Here is a 16,252-nt window from a genome sequence, read left to right on the forward strand (position 1 = left end):
TGATTTTGTTCGGACCGCGAACATCCTACGTGTCCGTTTAACCGTCGCTCACCTCGTCGTCTCTTCCTCTTTTTGTTCTTCTTCTCTTCTTTCAGTTTTAAAAATTTTACATCGCAAACCTCCAAATGGCCGTGGCTACGCATTTCAGCTTCCCTGTCAACTATGTTCTCTCGGAAGCCTCTCGGAGCAGAGGAAGGTTAGATCGGAAGCTGGTGAGAGCAGTAGCCTCCGGGGATTCCATAGCTCCGGCGATTTCGGAAGAGACTAAAGTGAAACTGGGTGGGTCGGATCTAAAGGTGACGAAGCTTGGAATCGGAGTGTGGTCGTGGGGTGATAACAGTTACTGGAATGATTTCCAGTGGGATGGTCAGTTTTCTAAAAAAAACTTAAATACTTTTCTCTGTACATTCGAATATAATTTAATAATCTAAAAAACTATGCTTTACATTTTGTGAACTAATACTTTGAGTTTTCATCTCTGTTGTTGTTATGATTATAATTGAAATTGAATTATATTCATCAAAAGTCTTTTTTTTTACATCAAGTGCAGCAGACATTTATATGATTTTTATTAATATGTTTCTCATAATTTTTTTTATAACTTATAATTTTGACTGTTGTTTCTCTTCATTGAAGTCGAAATGAATAAATATTGACTTTTTCTTCTATGTTACTGTGATGGTAGACAGGAAATTGAAGGCTGCCAAGGGTGCTTTCGATGTCAGTCTTGACAGTGGTATAGATTTTTTCGATACAGCTGAAGTTTACGGTTCCAAGGTGAGAACGAGAAACCTCTGATTGCTTTGTTTTGAGGACCTTTACGGCTTTACCTATGTGGAATCTCACATTCTTGTTTCCTCTAGTTTTCCCTGGGTGCTATAAGCTCGGAGACTCTTCTAGGAAGGTACACTTTTTTTAGAAACCAAGAATGTAGCAGCCTCCCATGTACACTTTTTTCTTGACTTTGTCATCGGTGAGTTTTTGAACAGGTTCATTAGGGAGAGAAAGGAGAGGTATCCTGGAACTGAGGTTTCTGTTGCAACAAAGTATGCTGCTTTGCCTTGGCGTTTGGGTCGTGAAAGTGTTATCTCTGCCCTTAAAGACTCCCTTGCCAGGCTTGAGCTTTCTTCTGTGGATCTCTATCAACTCCATTGGTATGTTTTCATATATTACGTTTAAAAGAGTAATAACTGTGTTGAGGAATGATCTCACCATTCGCTTGGTTTCATTTCAGGCCGGGATTATGGGGAAATGAAGGTACTTTCATTTCAGAATTGGAGATATTCTGAACAATGAGTCTTGTCGCTTTTGGTAAAATCATATCAGACCAAGTGACAGGATGTGTTATGTTTTAGGATATTTGGATGGTCTTGGGGATGCTGTTGAACAAGGACTTGTGAAGGCTGTTGGTGTTTCTAACTACAGTGGTACCATTTCAATCTCTTTTTTTTTTTCTCTTTCTCATTGATGATACGCATTTGAAAGTGAAAGACATTTAAAATCAGGATGCGTAAGTTTACCTTGTTAAATAGAGGATATATCATGCTCACTGTATTGAGTTGTGTTTTCTTCAGAGAAGCGGCTACGTGATGCTTATGAGAGACTGAAAAAGAGAGGAATCCCTCTGGCCTCAAATCAAGTCAACTACAGTTTGATATACAGAGCTCCAGAGCAGACTGGTGTAAAGGCTGCCTGTGATGAGCTTGGAGTCTCTTTGATTGCATATTCCCCCATTGCTCAAGGTGACTTTCCTCTTATGTCCATCATACTCTAGAAAAGTTCCATACAGAAGATTCTACAGTATTACTCAAAACAACCTGGCCAATGAACATCCATGTTTTCTGTTATTTCCTTTATCTGCAGGTGCTCTAACTGGTAAATACACCCCAGAGAACCCACCTACAGGTCCTCGTGGTCGCATCTATACTCGTGAATTTTTAACAAAGGTAATAGATTCTACTGCTGCATATATTCAGTACAGGCCTGTATTCAATCACCTGCTGAGAAAATGTTGTGTTAAGAAAATGTATATGCAGCACACACCCACAAAAATGAATGTACCTATGGATAAATTATCACAAAGTAGCATAATCCTTTGAGGTTCTTTACTGATTATGACTTGTGATTACAGCTTCAACCCCTACTGAATAGAATCAAACAAATAGGCGAAAACTACACCAAAACTCCCACACAGGTTCGTTCTCTATTCCTTATGTACCCTATTTTTTTTCTTTTGTATTGCTACTTCTTGTCAAGTTCAAGGTATCCACAGAACTAAAATCATTTGAGGCAAAACGTTTTTAGAGCACTTGTTGCTATCACCTTGCAAGGCTCAGTTAGAAATTGAGTAAAAACCGTGACAGTGAAGCCCTCAATTCACATCAAATATATGAGTCTTTTGTTGTGTTGTGCTGTGATGTGTAGGTAGCATTGAACTGGTTGGTGGCACAAGGGAACGTGATACCCATCCCAGGAGCCAAGAATGCGGAACAAGCCAAAGAGTTTGCAGGAGCGATAGGTTGGAGTCTGACAGACGATGAAGTGGCTGAGCTACGGTCCTTGGCCTCTGAGATTAACCCCGTCGTTGGTTTCCCTGTTGAGTATCTCTGATCTCTTAAAGACATTTGTTTGCACCATTTGTAAAGCTCAAAAGTGTTAAATATATTGAAAGTGGCATATAGATGACGCTAAGTGTTGTAATAGATATATACAAATAAAATATATTTCCTTCTTGAAGCATTTCAACATAGCCAAGCAAATGATATTGAAAAAGGGACTTTGAAACTTGCTTTAAGAGATGTTAATGTCACACTCACACACCTCTAGTTATATAAAACATGTTCTCTTCAATGTCTTTAGGTTTTCAAGGATTTAGAATTAGTCTATAGCTTTTTCTTGAGTCAGTGTCTTTAGTTTGAGCAACCATTATACTAATGAGCAAAGATCTACCGAATATAATTTTGAAAAAGCCGCAAAGGTAACATCACCATCTTGATAGTTCTCAAAAGCTAAGTTTCATTTTTCCATTCTTTACAAGAGACAAATGAAGATAACAACAAGCAGAGCATATAGTTCTTCTGTTGTGCAGCTTTTTTAATCAAGCAACACTGAAAGAAGTGGCTGCTTTCTCCACAAATTTATTGGCTCCCTTGAACCACCTCTTGTCTCCAGCTTGTGCTTTGCAGATATAAAGCTTCCCTCCATTCACGGTGGCTGTGATCAGCTGATGCTTACCACCTTCATCTCCATCGGCTGTTCTTGTCAACACCGACAAGTAATAGTATGGTTTCCCACCAACGTCCTGAATGTTTGTCTCCAGAATGTTTGCTGTTGCCACTGCATTGTTGTCAAAGCCTCCCTGTAAATGAACACACAGTTATACAGTATTAAAGAGATGGAGGTGTTTGATTCATCAACATGACCGACCCTAAACCATGCTAAGTGAAACATTTGTCACAAGCCCCAAATTTTTTTAAAGAAAACTAGATCGGCATAAGCTCCTACAAATTTTTTAGGCTCCTAAATTTATAGAAGAAATTGTTTTTGTTGAAATCTTTAATAAATCGCCTATATCTCCCTAAATCTCAGGGCCGGTCCTGAGCATCAGGTTTTCTATAACAAATGGAAATTAGAAGTTTACCTCAGAGGCAGTCTCACCGAAGTAAGCTTGTTTACCTAGAAGATAGTTGACCTGCAAGAAAAGATCCAAAGAGTTGAATCATCATTCAATCTCACAGTTCATTTGATATTTGATGAATAGATGTCATGTGAGTAAAGACCTGAGAGAGGAACTCTTCAGGAGAACCGTAATCAGTGATGGACTTCTTGTCGGTAGGAGTGACCATGACATTGAGATTGCTAGTAGCGTCAAAGTTGTCTTCGTACCTAAGGACTTGTCCTGGATACTCTACCTCTCTGCTTGGGTTCCACTTAGCTGGCACCTGCACTTGGAATCCATCTCCACTGTATGCAGTGAAGTCTGTGTTTGTCTTTGGCTTCCCAAACACATTTGCTGCCAAAACCAAAACCAAAGATCTTAGTTTGGTCTGCAAAAAATGAAAATGATCCTCTAGGTTGTTTCGATTTTTTCTTTACCAGCTTCACCGTAGGCTGCCTCGGCGGGAGACACTTTGGAACCAACTGCAGCGGCGCCGACGAGGAGTGTGAGAGCGAGACGGCGAGAGACGGTGGAGGTATCGTCTTCTTGAGTTTGTTGCGCTTTGCACACTAGTTTAGAGAGTGACACGTAGCGCTGGGATGAGGAGGAAGGTGATGATCTTGCGACGGAGGAGGAGGCTAGTGCGCTCTGATGTAGGAAACACGCGTTGTACGCCATCTTCTCTCTCTCTCTCTCTCAAGCTCTGTGTCTGGTTAAGTTTTGAGGATTGTGGTGGGAGTGTGATAATGTATGGAGGTGAGATCAAGAGTGAAGATGATTGGTTGGTTTTGGATATTAGATGATCTCTCTGTTGATGTCTAGATAAGGTTGTTGAGGTCTTGTAATACGCCACGTGTCAGATACATTTGTTCTTGTTCCACGTCAGATTCATAAGCGTTCGGTCTGTTTACTGTTTTAACTTGTGCCCCAAGTAAGAAAGGCTCCGAAACAAGTGAAAGACTAAAAACAAGGAGTCTGGGCCTTTTGGGCCATTTCTTCTGAAAGGCCCATAACAGAATATCCACAGTATACAAACACGTGGCACAGTCAAATCGTGTAGATAATCTTTCACGCGCGCCTGTGAGATACGTTTTATGATAAGATCGGATAGACCCGCACGTACCTGATTAATTCCCTCGCACCCTTTTGGATTCAAATTCGAAAAAAAACGGCTTAGAGTCTTTCCTTTTCTATCGCATTTTCTGCGTGTTTCTCGGGAAAATCTTCCTCTCCTGATTGAAAAAAAAAAGACTCTCTCTCGGTCTCTGATTCGCCCTACACGACGCCTGTTGATGAAGCCGAACCTAAGTCTATTGTGCAGATCGGCGCTCAGATTCATCGACGTATCCGCTTGCAGAGTCATGGCTTGTTTCCTCAACTGCTTCCGCGGAAGAGACGATCGATCTATCTCTCACTCTTCACTCGCCGATTCCAAGGTAATTATTTAGCTTCTCTGGCTTTTCGCATCTATTATTCGCATGATCGTGCTCGTTTTGGTGTTAATCTTAGCTCATGCAATGATCGTTGATGAGAAATAGAACATTTACGGATAGATTGTAGTGCCCTGTGTAATTGTTGAGCTGGATCTTGATGTGAACGAAGCTCTGGACCATTTGTATTTGCATTTCTTGATCAAAATCATATCGATCGGATCCAGAATTTTCATTTGCTAACATCTTTTCTTTAAAAACTATATTCAGAGAGGAGGTCAGGAATCGCAGAATCATTTATCTGCTTTGTTTCGATCTGAAGGTAGAATCTCCTTTTTCATGTGTTTATATCGGGTTGGTTTCTGTGAAATTATTGCTGATAAAAAGGTATTGTTCTTGATTTGTTCTTGATTTTACAGAGAGTGAAGCTTCTTCGCCTTGCCTTGGCAAAGAAAGATTTGATTTGGATTCTATTCATATTGACAAAGGCCTAAGGGATGAGGTATGATTTTGTTAGAAGCATTGCCTCTAATCATCTGATTATAGTAGAGGCAGTATCTCTTTTTAACGCTCATCTTGCGAGCCTTATGATTACCACATCTTTTGTGGTCTGTGCGTTTTGAGACTGAAGTGGTCTTTAGCTTTTGTTTCTATAATGAATCTGCTATAGATTCTATATGTTTCCTTGCATTAGTGCTTGCAATTAGTTGAGTTTTTTTAATGACATTGCAGGGATTCTATCTGAGAATCAATAGAATTTGATTGTCCATTCCTTTAAGAGCTCATGCTGAGAATCTAACCATCTATTTCTTTTTACTTGTGGAATCCTAGGCGCGATTTCTTAAAGCTTGTGGCACTATACCTGCGACGCCTGTTGAAATCAGGAAAGCGTCCCAAAAACCGACTAGTCCTCAACATTCTGGAGCTTCCTATTTCCATTCATGGATCTCCAGTAGCTCTGCACTAGGTTTTCATTTGGATGAATCACCAACTCCCTTGAAAGCTTGTGAAGAGTTGGGAAGGCCATCACTTACTTCAGATCAAACACCAAGCAGGTAGAGTACTATGTTTACTTTGTTTAATTAAACAGGCACTTTGCCTTCTTGAGCTATGCTTGATTGAATTGGTGTAGTTTATGTGCTAACATTACTGTCGCAACACATATTTCGATCGTGAACTCACTCTATTCTTTTCCATATTAGTTGTGTAATCGATGACGGGGACACTGCGAGGGTCTCATCTGCTTCTGGTGATGCTGATGAAGTGGAAAGCATAGGCACTGCGTTCAAGGGTGATTTAGATAGATCTGGCAGGCCAATGCTCACTGCTGGAAAGACGAAGTCGGTGCGGTTTGAATGTGATCTTGATCAATCTCAGTCTTCTAACTCTTCTGAGAATAGCAGTTCAAGAAAACCAGAGATGGGTGGCAAAACTACAGTGAGCTCGCCTAATCCAACCCCATTGAAGCTATCTGATGAGATGCAAACTCCCGGAACCGTATATCCAGCAAACATGGAGTCAGCAAGAAAGGGAAGGCCTAGAATCAGGTCGCAGTTTGTGCATTCGGTGTCTAATCTAATGGAAGACGCATCCTTATATAATGTCCATGATGATTCATATGGGAGCCTAGAACAAGAGCAGATAGAGGGTGAAACTCCCACTTCAGCAACTTCAGATGAGAGACTATCCAAGTTTGAGGCAAGCTCTTCTCCTTCGCTATACCCAATCAATGAAGACGGTGGAGAAGACTTTGGTGTTTTAATCGATATAACACCTGGAGTCAATGCCATGACTCCAGGTGACAGGCCTATCATTGGATTGGTTGCTGCTCACTGGAATGAGAATGAGCAAACTGAGGTTTCACCCAAATGGTGGGATGGGAATGGGATTCCAAATTCCACAACCAAATACAAGGAGGTGTTACTCTTACAATGCCTAATAATATTCAGAAACTATACATAATGAGTTGTTACATTCTTCTTACCTTACGCAGGATCAGAAAGTGAGTTGGCATGCAACACCATTTGAGGTGAGACTGGAGAAGGCACTCTCGGAAGAAGGAGGTCTGAGTCTATTCCCTCGAAGGTATTAACCGTAAACCTCAACAATATCTACCTAGGAGAAGTGATGAAATCTATATAAGCGATCTATCAATGTGTGTGATGCAGGAACCTTGAAGTGATGGAGGAGGATGAAGAAGACTCGGACATCCCGCAGCTGCAGCATTCGGTCCAACCAAACTCAGTAGTTTCGTTCTGAAACTTTGCTCTCGTACAGAAGAGTGTTACTTACAGATGGCAATGAAGATACGCTCGTTTCCAGCTTTTACGGAACTTTATAATAAGTTTTAAGAGTTAAAAGCATAAACAGTGGTGTGTTTGTGAACCTTTTGGGAATTCTCTCCCCAGGCACTCGGCATTGTGATATACTTTTCTCGAGTAATTTTAAGCTGAAAATCTAGATATATTACATATATATTTATGTCTGGTTATGTGTTAGAAAGATGTAGTTCATACATTAAAATGTAGCATGTAAGCAGTGTAGCCTCTACTGGTGGTTTCTCTGTACTTAAGGTTTTCTTCAGACACAAGCTATCTAATGGTTCGTACGTTCTAGGATTTGGTCTCACAACGGAGACTGAGCAAAAAAATTGATTTCGTTCTAAAACGAACATGCAAGTAATACAACAAAGAAATAATAAAGAGGCGGCGTAAAAGTGGAGATGCGGGGTATCGATCCCCGTACCTCTCGCATGCTAAGCGAGCGCTCTACCATCTGAGCTACATCCCCAATGACGAAGGTGTTATTTAGGCTATTGAAATAACATAATTGTTTCTAATATTTTCACCTCTAACCCCCCATGCAAGATACTCTTAACCGGACGGTCGGCTGTACCATCCCATCATCAACCGGCACAAATACAAGGTTCTCAAATCTTAGAGAGGAAGGGGGTGAGATCTTTGTTTTTGTAAAAAATGTTGATGATGACATTTATGTTGTTAGTTTCAAAAAGATGATTACAAAAATGTATTTCCATCTCATTTAGAAAACCGAGATCAATAACAATGAATAAACCACAATCTTTTTTTTGTGGAATGTCTTTGGATGAGGAATCATCATTTTGAGATGTTAATCTTTGGGGCCGACGCTGAACTTAGCTATAAAGAAGCCGATGGTATCGAGCTCAGATGACGGGTCGAATTTCTGAACCATTTCTTCTTCACCCGGTTTCAACCACTCCCTGCAAAACGTAAGGAATCAGAGCAATATCTCTTAGTACCATCAACTTTACAAAGTTTTGGTTTGTTGAGTGTAATCACTCTCGTGAGTGTAGATACTTACTCTACATATCCGTCAGGGAATTCACATCGACCAACTAGACCAGGGCCTCCAATCCTAGGATGCTGCAATAAGACAAGACAAAGAAGATACATTAGGACAAAATAACAAGATCCTAATGCAATGTTTGCCAAAAAATCCAAGAGTTTCTTAGAAATGGGTATTTTAGATTCAAACCTGCGGTGCCAAAGAAAGAAATTTGTATTTATCCAGAGCATAGCGAACCACCGCCTCGTTCTCGCTAGGATTAATTGTGCATCTAGCAAAAATGAAAAAAAAAATCATCAACAGGTTAGCTTTATAGTAACTCTGTGTAACTGCGGACCTGTCTCATTATTATGTTGTTAGGCCTCATCTGCACAACAGCTTGGATAACGCAAATTCAGAACTAATGTTGGCATACTTACGTTGAGTATACAAGAATTCCACCAACGCGGACCAATTGAACAGCCTGGTCCAACATTTTCCGCTGGTACCTTCCATGGTTTCTCAAAGATATAACAGTCTCCTACAAGAAGTAACAATGGCATATTCATTCCACAGGTCCCTCCCAACAATCTTTATAAAAAAAGAAGGAAGAAACAGAGATTTCTATTCCAAGTTACTACAAACACTTCAATAGTTTTGTTTTCACTTATAGAACTATTTATATTACTTCAACAAGCTACCTATAATATTTCCGCCACGTACAAAGTGATTAAGCTAAGGCTATCCATGAGAAGTTAATGCTTAATTAACCATAATCACGATAAGTAGGAGTTTACACATGACAGCGCAAGGTTGAACATATCTTACCAGTCCAGCGAAAAGACGAGGTCTCAAGCCAAGAGCAGAACAAGGAGCATCTAGTAGGACTCTATCAAAACTATTAGGCGGGAAACCTTGTGATTTTCCAGCCCTTCCACCTTGGGATTGAGTTCTTCCCCGACCATTTTTCAGCCTTCCTTTATTCTTCCTAATTTCAGCTTGGCTAACATTATCCCCTCCACTTGGCTGTTCAGTGCTGGCTAAAAATATGGATTATAATGAGAAGATTCAGCTTGTTTTTGTAATTAATACATGGGTTTGCAGTTATACACATGCATAGGCACCAAGATCATGGACTATAGATGCGCCAATTCAGTAATGATCTGTATCTATATGGTGCTTAAGTGATAACTAAGGTCCTGTTCCGCAAACGGGCCAGGACAATGCAAACATGGCAAACTTATTGATGTACTTTCACCTAGCAACACATAGAGGCCAAGATTTTCGAAGAAAACCACTAAACCAAGCAAACACTATGAGAGGGAGAGTAGCTTACTTACCATTTTCCTCAGCCTCAGATCTTCCAGGTGCCATTTCTTCATTTGATGATAAATCAGAATGGTTGGTAACAGAACCAATATTGTCACCGTTAACTAATGTTGTTGAATCACTGAGTGCGTTTGGAAGACGAACAGATTTCAGCGCATCCAATTTACACGTTGTTATGCAACTTAAGCCCATCTCAGCAGATAATTTCTGGACATCCAGGACCTACGTTACCAAAGACAATAAACGGGCTAATTAGAGCAGGTAATTTAAAAGGTTGTTGCTATGTAATAATAAAAAGAAACTGTACTTTGTTATGAGATCTATCTGCTGCCACTATCTCTCCCTCGTCATTCATAAGTATAGCAATTGCAGTAGTCTTCCCTCCTGGTGCTGCACACATATCTAGTATTCTCTCCCCTTTCTGAGGATCTGGGAAGCCAAGACAAAAATTTAGTATAAAACTTCCTCAATCTTATATCCCACCGGCATTCTCATCCATATCTATCTACTAAATTTGAATTTATGTAAACTATATCATACAAGGGGGTGAAGATATAGGGATGGCATAGACCAAAAATTAGTTCACGTACCAAGAGCATGAGCAGCAATAATGCTTGGCAGGTTTTGAAGAAATATCTCCCCCTCGAGGACATCTAACGAGCCAAAACGACAATGTGAGATACTGAGAGTCATAAACTGTAAGCTGAAGTAGAAAGCAAGCTTAGGCAAAAGGAAGAAGCATACTGTGGAAAGAAGGCAATCTGAAAACTCTATTGCTCAAATCCACCGCAACTCCATGAGGAACACGAAACATGCCAGCCCTTGACAGCATAGTCGTTCCCATGCCGATATATAGTCCACTCCGTTCACAATAGAAAGGATCTACAATGACACTACTGCACATGTCAAACTGTTTCAAGTTCAAAACAAAAAGGATACATGATCAAAGCAAAAGGAACGATTCGGATTCTTGCCTGATGGTAAACCCTGAAGGGTGGTCCCACGGGTCATATTAACACTCCAGTCACCTTCATCATCACCAGGCTGTTCCATAGCAACACAGACAGCAACCGCATCTCCTTTCTCAACATGGGCAGTGCAAGCAAGTACACCTGGGACATAGACCTACAACATAACCCATAAGAGAACGATAAGTTTCTTCCTTCTCAAGTAGATTATCTAAAACTATTACTCCCTCTGTTCCTGTTCCTGAGAGAGTGTCATTTTAACATTATTTTCTTATTACACAAAAAGTATTATTTTAGTATTCTAATGCAACCTTCAGCTTAATATTAACTACAAACCACTGATTATAAATAATTTTAATTATCTCAAATACTATTGGTTGAATATGTGTAATTAATAAGAACTCAAATGCATTTCAATCATTTTCTTAATCAAAAAGCGTCTGAAGTAACACTCTTTGCGAACTACTATCCAACGACAAACGCTCAGAGTATCATTTTGACCCACACCTAGCCATTATAGTTTTTTTACTGAGTAAAGATTGAGTTTCACCTGAGCTCCTCTAAGAACAGCTTCAGCACACTTCCTGCTCACTAACACCTCCTTGGGTGGGCTTTCAAGCCCAGATCCATATTCAATTCTATGCGGGCCTGATCCATGGACAAAAACAACATACTCCAAACCAGGAATCTGACACTTGGAGATGGGACTACTCCTTCCATCCGATTGCAATAGCTTCAAGCCATCGTCGGATTCGTTTAAGATCTTCGTAAGCTTTTCGATAACCGCGTCGCTAGTTGTTTTAACTGTGTTCACTCTAATGCACGAGTAGGAAGACGGACGCCTAACAAGGAACAGTAATCAATTCGAAGCTAAACGGCAAGAGGGAAAGATGAAAAGAAGGTGAGAAGTTAACGTACGTGAGAGCCTTTGAGATTTGAGCAAAGTGATCAGGTCCGTAAGCTTTGTTGAAGTAGTCTTCTACTTGAGGATCCCATCGCAACACTGGATCATAACAGTAACGCGACGAAGGATTCGTCTCCATCTGGCGAGAGAGGGAGCGTGACTGAGAAGCTGAGGAGGAGATGGTGGTGGCTCTGTGGAGGAGAGAGGGTTTAAGCAGAACCCTCGCTTTCTTCATTCAGGGGAGGCGGAGAGTGGGGAGATGCGTTTTGTTTTAGCTTGAGAGTGAGCTTTAATGGCGGATGGGCCTACTTTTTGTAGATTAGGCCCATTGAACGTTATTTGATAAAATAGCCCAACAAGTGCAATATGGTGTAATTACTGATTTACTAATCACACTTGAAAGAAAGACAGTAGTGATGGAACACACTTCAACTATTGTCTGAAGTTAAACTTGAAAATTTGTGACTACGAATAAACAAACTGTTGTAAGTTTGATTTCTAAAACTTTTTGATTTCTAAAACTTTATGTTCAATGAATAAAGGAAAAAATCTTTTTTTTTTTGTAGATTAAAAGAGGTAACAGTATGTATTGGATTTGTGGAGAGGTTAGGTGGAGAGAGGCTTGATAAAAGTATCTTCCTACCAAACCCTCTCCTCCTTTTGATATGATTATTAGCTTCACCTGCCATTTTTTCAATGGCCGAACAAATCTTCAGAGATTGTTTTATTTATTTTTTTATATATTTGGTTTCTCACTGAGAGCTCCATTGCTCACCAAACCCCCTTACGCTTCTTCTTCTTCTTCTCTCTCAAGGTTTTCCTCTTCTCTGTTTCTCTCTCCATTTGATTTCACACTCCTTGCTTTTTCAGAGGCTCTAGAATTTGGTTGTTGCATGTGTTCCCCTCAAGTTGATTTTGAGTGAAATGCTCGTTCTATGATCATAAAGTTCATCTCTTTTAATATAGTTTGTGTTCTTGGTCCTGGCAGAGGATTTTAATATTATTATCTAAAGGTTGTTGTAAGTTCTTAGTCTTGATATTTGTCACATTGGGTTAGAAGTTTTTGTGGAATATCTTGTCAGTGTACTTCTGTCGTTTAAGATTGTTTACTTATCTGGATCTTTCAACTTGTATCAGATAAATAAGCATTTTGTTGAGGTTTGAGAAAGCTGGAGATGGCTCAAGAAGGTCGAAACATCATCGATGAGCAGGTAATAATCGGTGTCTTATTCAGCCATTTTGTGGTTTGTGTGTTCTTCATGATTCAATTGTGAACCATCATTGTTATAGGTTGTTGTTGGAGAGGAGAAAGGTTCGGTGAGATTGGCCACGCTAAACCGCCCTCGTCAGCTAAATGTCATCTCTTCTGAAGTGGTATATATATTAATACCTTAGATCATAAGTTGATAATATGAGACGCCTAATGGGAAAAACTTTGAAATCCTCAGGTCCTCAAGCTTGCAGAATATCTTGAAACCTGGGAGAAGGACGACAAAACAAAGCTTATACTGATCAAGGTTTTGTGTTTTTTTTTTATCCTTGGTCTGATGATGATTTTTTGTTACAAACCTTTTTTTTTTTTTTTTGCTAAAAATTTTTTTGTTACAAACTTACAAACACTATAGACTTGTTTCTGAACATAGCTTATATTTGCAGGGTGCTGGGAGGGCTTTCTCAGCCGGTGGTGATCTAAAGATGTTTTATGACGGCCGTGAATCAAGTAAGAGCCCAAGAGAAAACATACTATCACTTTATCCTTAGAGAGTCTGTCATAGCTTAATGATGATGATAAGTTGTTTTCTACAGGGGATTCTTGCCTTGAGGTTGTTTACCGGATGTACTGGCTTTGCTATCACATCCACACATACAAGAAAACTCAGGTGGAGTTTACTTAGTATATTTTGTATGAAAGTGTTGTCCTGAGGAGTATTAGACTAACCAAATAGAGTTGTGTTATAGGTTTCTCTTGTAAATGGAATATCGATGGGTGGAGGTGCATCATTGATGGTCCCAATGAAGTTCTCTGTTGTGACAGAGAAAACTGTGAGTTCATGAGTTTTAATCTGCTTCATATCTTATGTCTGTATAATAATAGTGTAGACTCTACTATTTTGTTTCATTTGATTAGGTATTTGCAACTCCAGAAGCAAGTATTGGGTTTCATACTGATTGTGGCTTCTCTTACATCCATTCACGTCTTCCTGGTCATTTAGGTAACTACTTAACTAATTTTTTTTGGTTCCAACTATACGCTAGCTAATCTCTGATGTACTTGAGTTTTATGTAACATCTGCAGGAGAGTTCTTGGCTTTAACTGGGGCGAGATTGAATGGCAAAGAACTTGTAGCAATTGGCATGGCAACACATTTTGTTCCTTCTGCTGTGAGTTTTTTTTTTTTTTTTTTTGGAATGCTTTCCTTATAGGATTATAAAAATGTGACCTCTCTTGCTTGATGAGATGCCTTCATTACTCTTTATATACTGCAACTGTAGCAATGTTTTGAGACCTATGATAAGTGAGGGATGCTTTTACCCTTAGCGTCTTTGCTCAATTTTCAGAAACTGGCTGATCTGGAGGAACGGCTTGTGGGTTTAGACTCTGGGGAGATGGATGTAGTTCGATCCACAGTTGAAGAGTTCTCTGAGAAAGTAGACCTCGACAAAGACAGCATCCTTAACAAGTAACACTCTTTTCTCCTCGTTGGTAACTGTATATATATATAATCATATGGACTTTGTTAACTTTGAGGCTATGGCTGATGTGCAGGCAGACAATAATTGATGAGTGTTTCTCAAAAGAAAGTGTGAAGCAGATCATACAAGCATTTGTAAGTACATCTTATTTTCCCTAGAACATGAGAGTCTATTCATCGGTAATTGAATATATATATTAATGGTCTTCTTACAGGAAGCTGAAGGGAGCAAAGAGGGGAATGAGTGGATAACACCAGTCATCAAAGGTCTAAAACGATCATCTCCCACAGGCTTGAAAATAACCCTACGATCTGTAAGTGTTTACATGATTTTACTCTTTTATCATATTCTCCTTGGGTGTAACTATCTCTAGTAAACTTATGAGTCTTTATCTTATAGTTGAGCCTTGCTGTTTCTGTTACAGATTCGTGAAGGTAGGAAACAAACACTAAGTGAATGCCTCAAGAAGGAGTTTAGGATCACTGTGAATATCTTGAGGAGCACCATATCCCCTGACGTGTATGAGGTAAAAGAACAACACATTTTGGGTTTTTCTTCTCAAGAAGACAGTAGCTTGCATCATGTATGTTTATGTCTGATTGTGTAATAACGTTGCAGGGTATAAGAGCTCTGACCATAGACAAAGACAATTCTCCCAAGGTATGTTAACACTCTTAGAACTGAGATCAGCAATATAACATACTAAGCAAAATTATATGGTTGGGTTTGGTGCAGTGGAGTCCAGCGACGTTGGATGAGGTGGCTGAGGAGAAGATCAACTTGGTGTTTGAGCCCTTGGAGGATGATATTGAGCTTCATATCCCTGAAACCGAAGAGAACAGGTTTGTTTAAGGGCTAATATAAACTTTCGTGCATTAAGATCTTCCTTAGAAACAAAGACATTTTTATGTGTTTGATATTGATAGGTGGGGAGGCAAATACGAGACTTGAGGTTGTGCATGAGAGTACAAGAATAGAAGAGAAGAGATGATACTAGTATGTTGGTTTTGTGATTACATAATGTGTTGTTGCTACATGTTCAAACACTCTATGCAGTGTGATATGGTTTAATAAGGGTTGTTTATGTCTGAATTGATTTCTGTATTCTTGGCTGTTTTCTTGGTTGTTGGTGTTTAAAACACATATAATCATCCTAAAGACCAGATATGTAAACTCCAAACGTCTAAAATCTGAAAATGAGTTGTCAACAAAACTTATTTCTTATACTTTGTGCAAAGGGAACAAAAGATGAGAAGCCTTTAAATAATACTAGTGGTTTTTCCGGGCTACGCCCGGAGCTTTTTAACTAAATTTTAGCTTAATTTAATTTATTATATTACTTTTAAATATGTATAATCATGTCTATCTATTTAAATTATTAGAGTGCAAACGTTAATAATATTGATAATAGATATTATATGACTTAAAAATTATATATTGTTGATTTATATTTAAAAAAGTTAAACATTGAATTATTTTTCTTATAAATTTTATTAATGCTTTAGATGTACTTTTCATTTAATTTTATTTTATCTTGTAATATTTTATATTGTTTAGAACTACTTGTTTCAATAAAATTAAATATATTTTTTTTGTTGGAGAAAGTAAACTTTGGGTTTTGTTATATTTATTATGTTTCATTTTTTGCTAGGTATACCTATCCTCACGCCCAAATGAAATACGATGGTTGTGGAACTCCTGCGAGCAAGTAGTATATAGATTGTATTTTTGCTTGTCACTATTTTGTTGTGAAGAGATTAAATCCAAATAATTAGTGCTTTCAGATAATTGGATGATATAATTATTGCAACAAAATTTAAAACGTTAAAACTGCTGGTGGAACTTCATAATGTGTAGCAGGTTCATCATCTCCAAAAAATTAAGTGATCACTCCTTGCGCGCCTACTTTGCATTTCGTTCTCTTCGGTTCGAGCACGATCCTCCATGGAGCTTGCGTCTGCCA

At 39.0% G+C, this 16,252-nt stretch overlaps 5 protein-coding genes and 1 non-coding gene across 8 annotated transcripts; 3 read left to right on the forward strand and 3 right to left on the reverse strand.

Moving 5' to 3' along the window:
• Positions 1-12: 12 nt before the first annotated feature.
• On the forward strand, positions 13-2,739 carry LOC106362218 (uncharacterized oxidoreductase At1g06690, chloroplastic). The gene is made up of 10 exons (XM_013802065.3): positions 13-366; positions 686-777; positions 864-904; positions 990-1,154; positions 1,235-1,257; positions 1,356-1,427; positions 1,575-1,742; positions 1,864-1,946; positions 2,132-2,194; positions 2,425-2,739. The coding sequence occupies exons 1-10, from the start codon at positions 126-128 to the stop codon at positions 2,608-2,610; spliced, it is 1,134 nt and encodes a 377-aa protein (XP_013657519.2). The 5' UTR covers positions 13-125; the 3' UTR covers positions 2,611-2,739.
• A 256-nt stretch (positions 2,740-2,995) lies between these two features.
• LOC106362222 (oxygen-evolving enhancer protein 2, chloroplastic) lies at positions 2,996-4,447 on the reverse strand. The gene is made up of 4 exons (XM_013802068.2): positions 4,096-4,447; positions 3,780-4,012; positions 3,641-3,691; positions 2,996-3,358 (listed from the first exon to the last, which is right to left on the reverse strand). The coding sequence occupies exons 1-4, from the start codon at positions 4,334-4,336 to the stop codon at positions 3,098-3,100; spliced, it is 786 nt and encodes a 261-aa protein (XP_013657522.2). The 5' UTR covers positions 4,337-4,447; the 3' UTR covers positions 2,996-3,097.
• Positions 4,448-4,823: 376 nt separating this feature from the next.
• LOC106359389 (protein JASON) lies at positions 4,824-7,573 on the forward strand. Its single transcript, XM_022690477.2, has 7 exons — positions 4,824-5,094; positions 5,359-5,410; positions 5,508-5,590; positions 5,920-6,143; positions 6,291-7,005; positions 7,082-7,173; positions 7,257-7,573. Exons 1-7 carry the CDS (start codon positions 4,951-4,953, stop codon positions 7,345-7,347), a joined length of 1,401 nt encoding a protein of 466 aa, XP_022546198.1. The 5' UTR covers positions 4,824-4,950; the 3' UTR covers positions 7,348-7,573.
• Positions 7,574-7,805: 232 nt separating this feature from the next.
• Positions 7,806-7,878, reverse strand: TRNAA-AGC. Its single transcript has one exon. It is a non-coding gene; the product is annotated as a tRNA-Ala (tRNA).
• A 146-nt stretch (positions 7,879-8,024) lies between these two features.
• LOC106362214 (rRNA (cytosine-C(5))-methyltransferase NOP2C) lies at positions 8,025-11,866 on the reverse strand. The gene is made up of 12 exons (XM_013802060.3): positions 11,610-11,866; positions 11,242-11,533; positions 10,698-10,848; positions 10,468-10,605; positions 10,314-10,376; positions 10,031-10,152; positions 9,735-9,945; positions 9,223-9,434; positions 8,835-8,935; positions 8,605-8,686; positions 8,431-8,492; positions 8,025-8,329 (listed from the first exon to the last, which is right to left on the reverse strand). The coding sequence occupies exons 1-12, from the start codon at positions 11,828-11,830 to the stop codon at positions 8,218-8,220; spliced, it is 1,767 nt and encodes a 588-aa protein (XP_013657514.1). The 5' UTR covers positions 11,831-11,866; the 3' UTR covers positions 8,025-8,217.
• A 132-nt stretch (positions 11,867-11,998) lies between these two features.
• Positions 11,999-15,513, forward strand: LOC106362215 (3-hydroxyisobutyryl-CoA hydrolase-like protein 5). Of its 3 annotated transcripts, none has more exons than XM_048738306.1 (16): positions 11,999-12,080; positions 12,733-12,806; positions 12,886-12,969; positions 13,044-13,112; positions 13,252-13,315; positions 13,402-13,475; positions 13,555-13,638; positions 13,724-13,808; positions 13,892-13,977; positions 14,155-14,276; positions 14,363-14,423; positions 14,504-14,602; positions 14,714-14,815; positions 14,908-14,949; positions 15,025-15,131; positions 15,216-15,513. In XM_048738306.1, exons 2-16 carry the CDS (start codon positions 12,771-12,773, stop codon positions 15,238-15,240), a joined length of 1,140 nt encoding a protein of 379 aa, XP_048594263.1. In that variant the 5' UTR covers positions 11,999-12,080; positions 12,733-12,770; the 3' UTR covers positions 15,241-15,513. The 3 variants fall into 3 exon arrangements, with proteins under 3 accessions (XP_048594263.1, XP_013657515.2, XP_013657516.2); XM_013802061.3 differs by lacking the exon at positions 11,999-12,080 and adding an exon at positions 12,189-12,409; XM_013802062.3 differs by lacking the exon at positions 11,999-12,080 and adding an exon at positions 12,443-12,608.
• Positions 15,514-16,252: the final 739 nt, after the last annotated feature.

The sequence above is a fragment of the Brassica napus genome, chromosome A8, assembly GCF_020379485.1.
Source record: "Brassica napus cultivar Da-Ae chromosome A8, Da-Ae, whole genome shotgun sequence".
Taxonomy (NCBI): Eukaryota; Viridiplantae; Streptophyta; class Magnoliopsida; order Brassicales; family Brassicaceae; genus Brassica; species Brassica napus.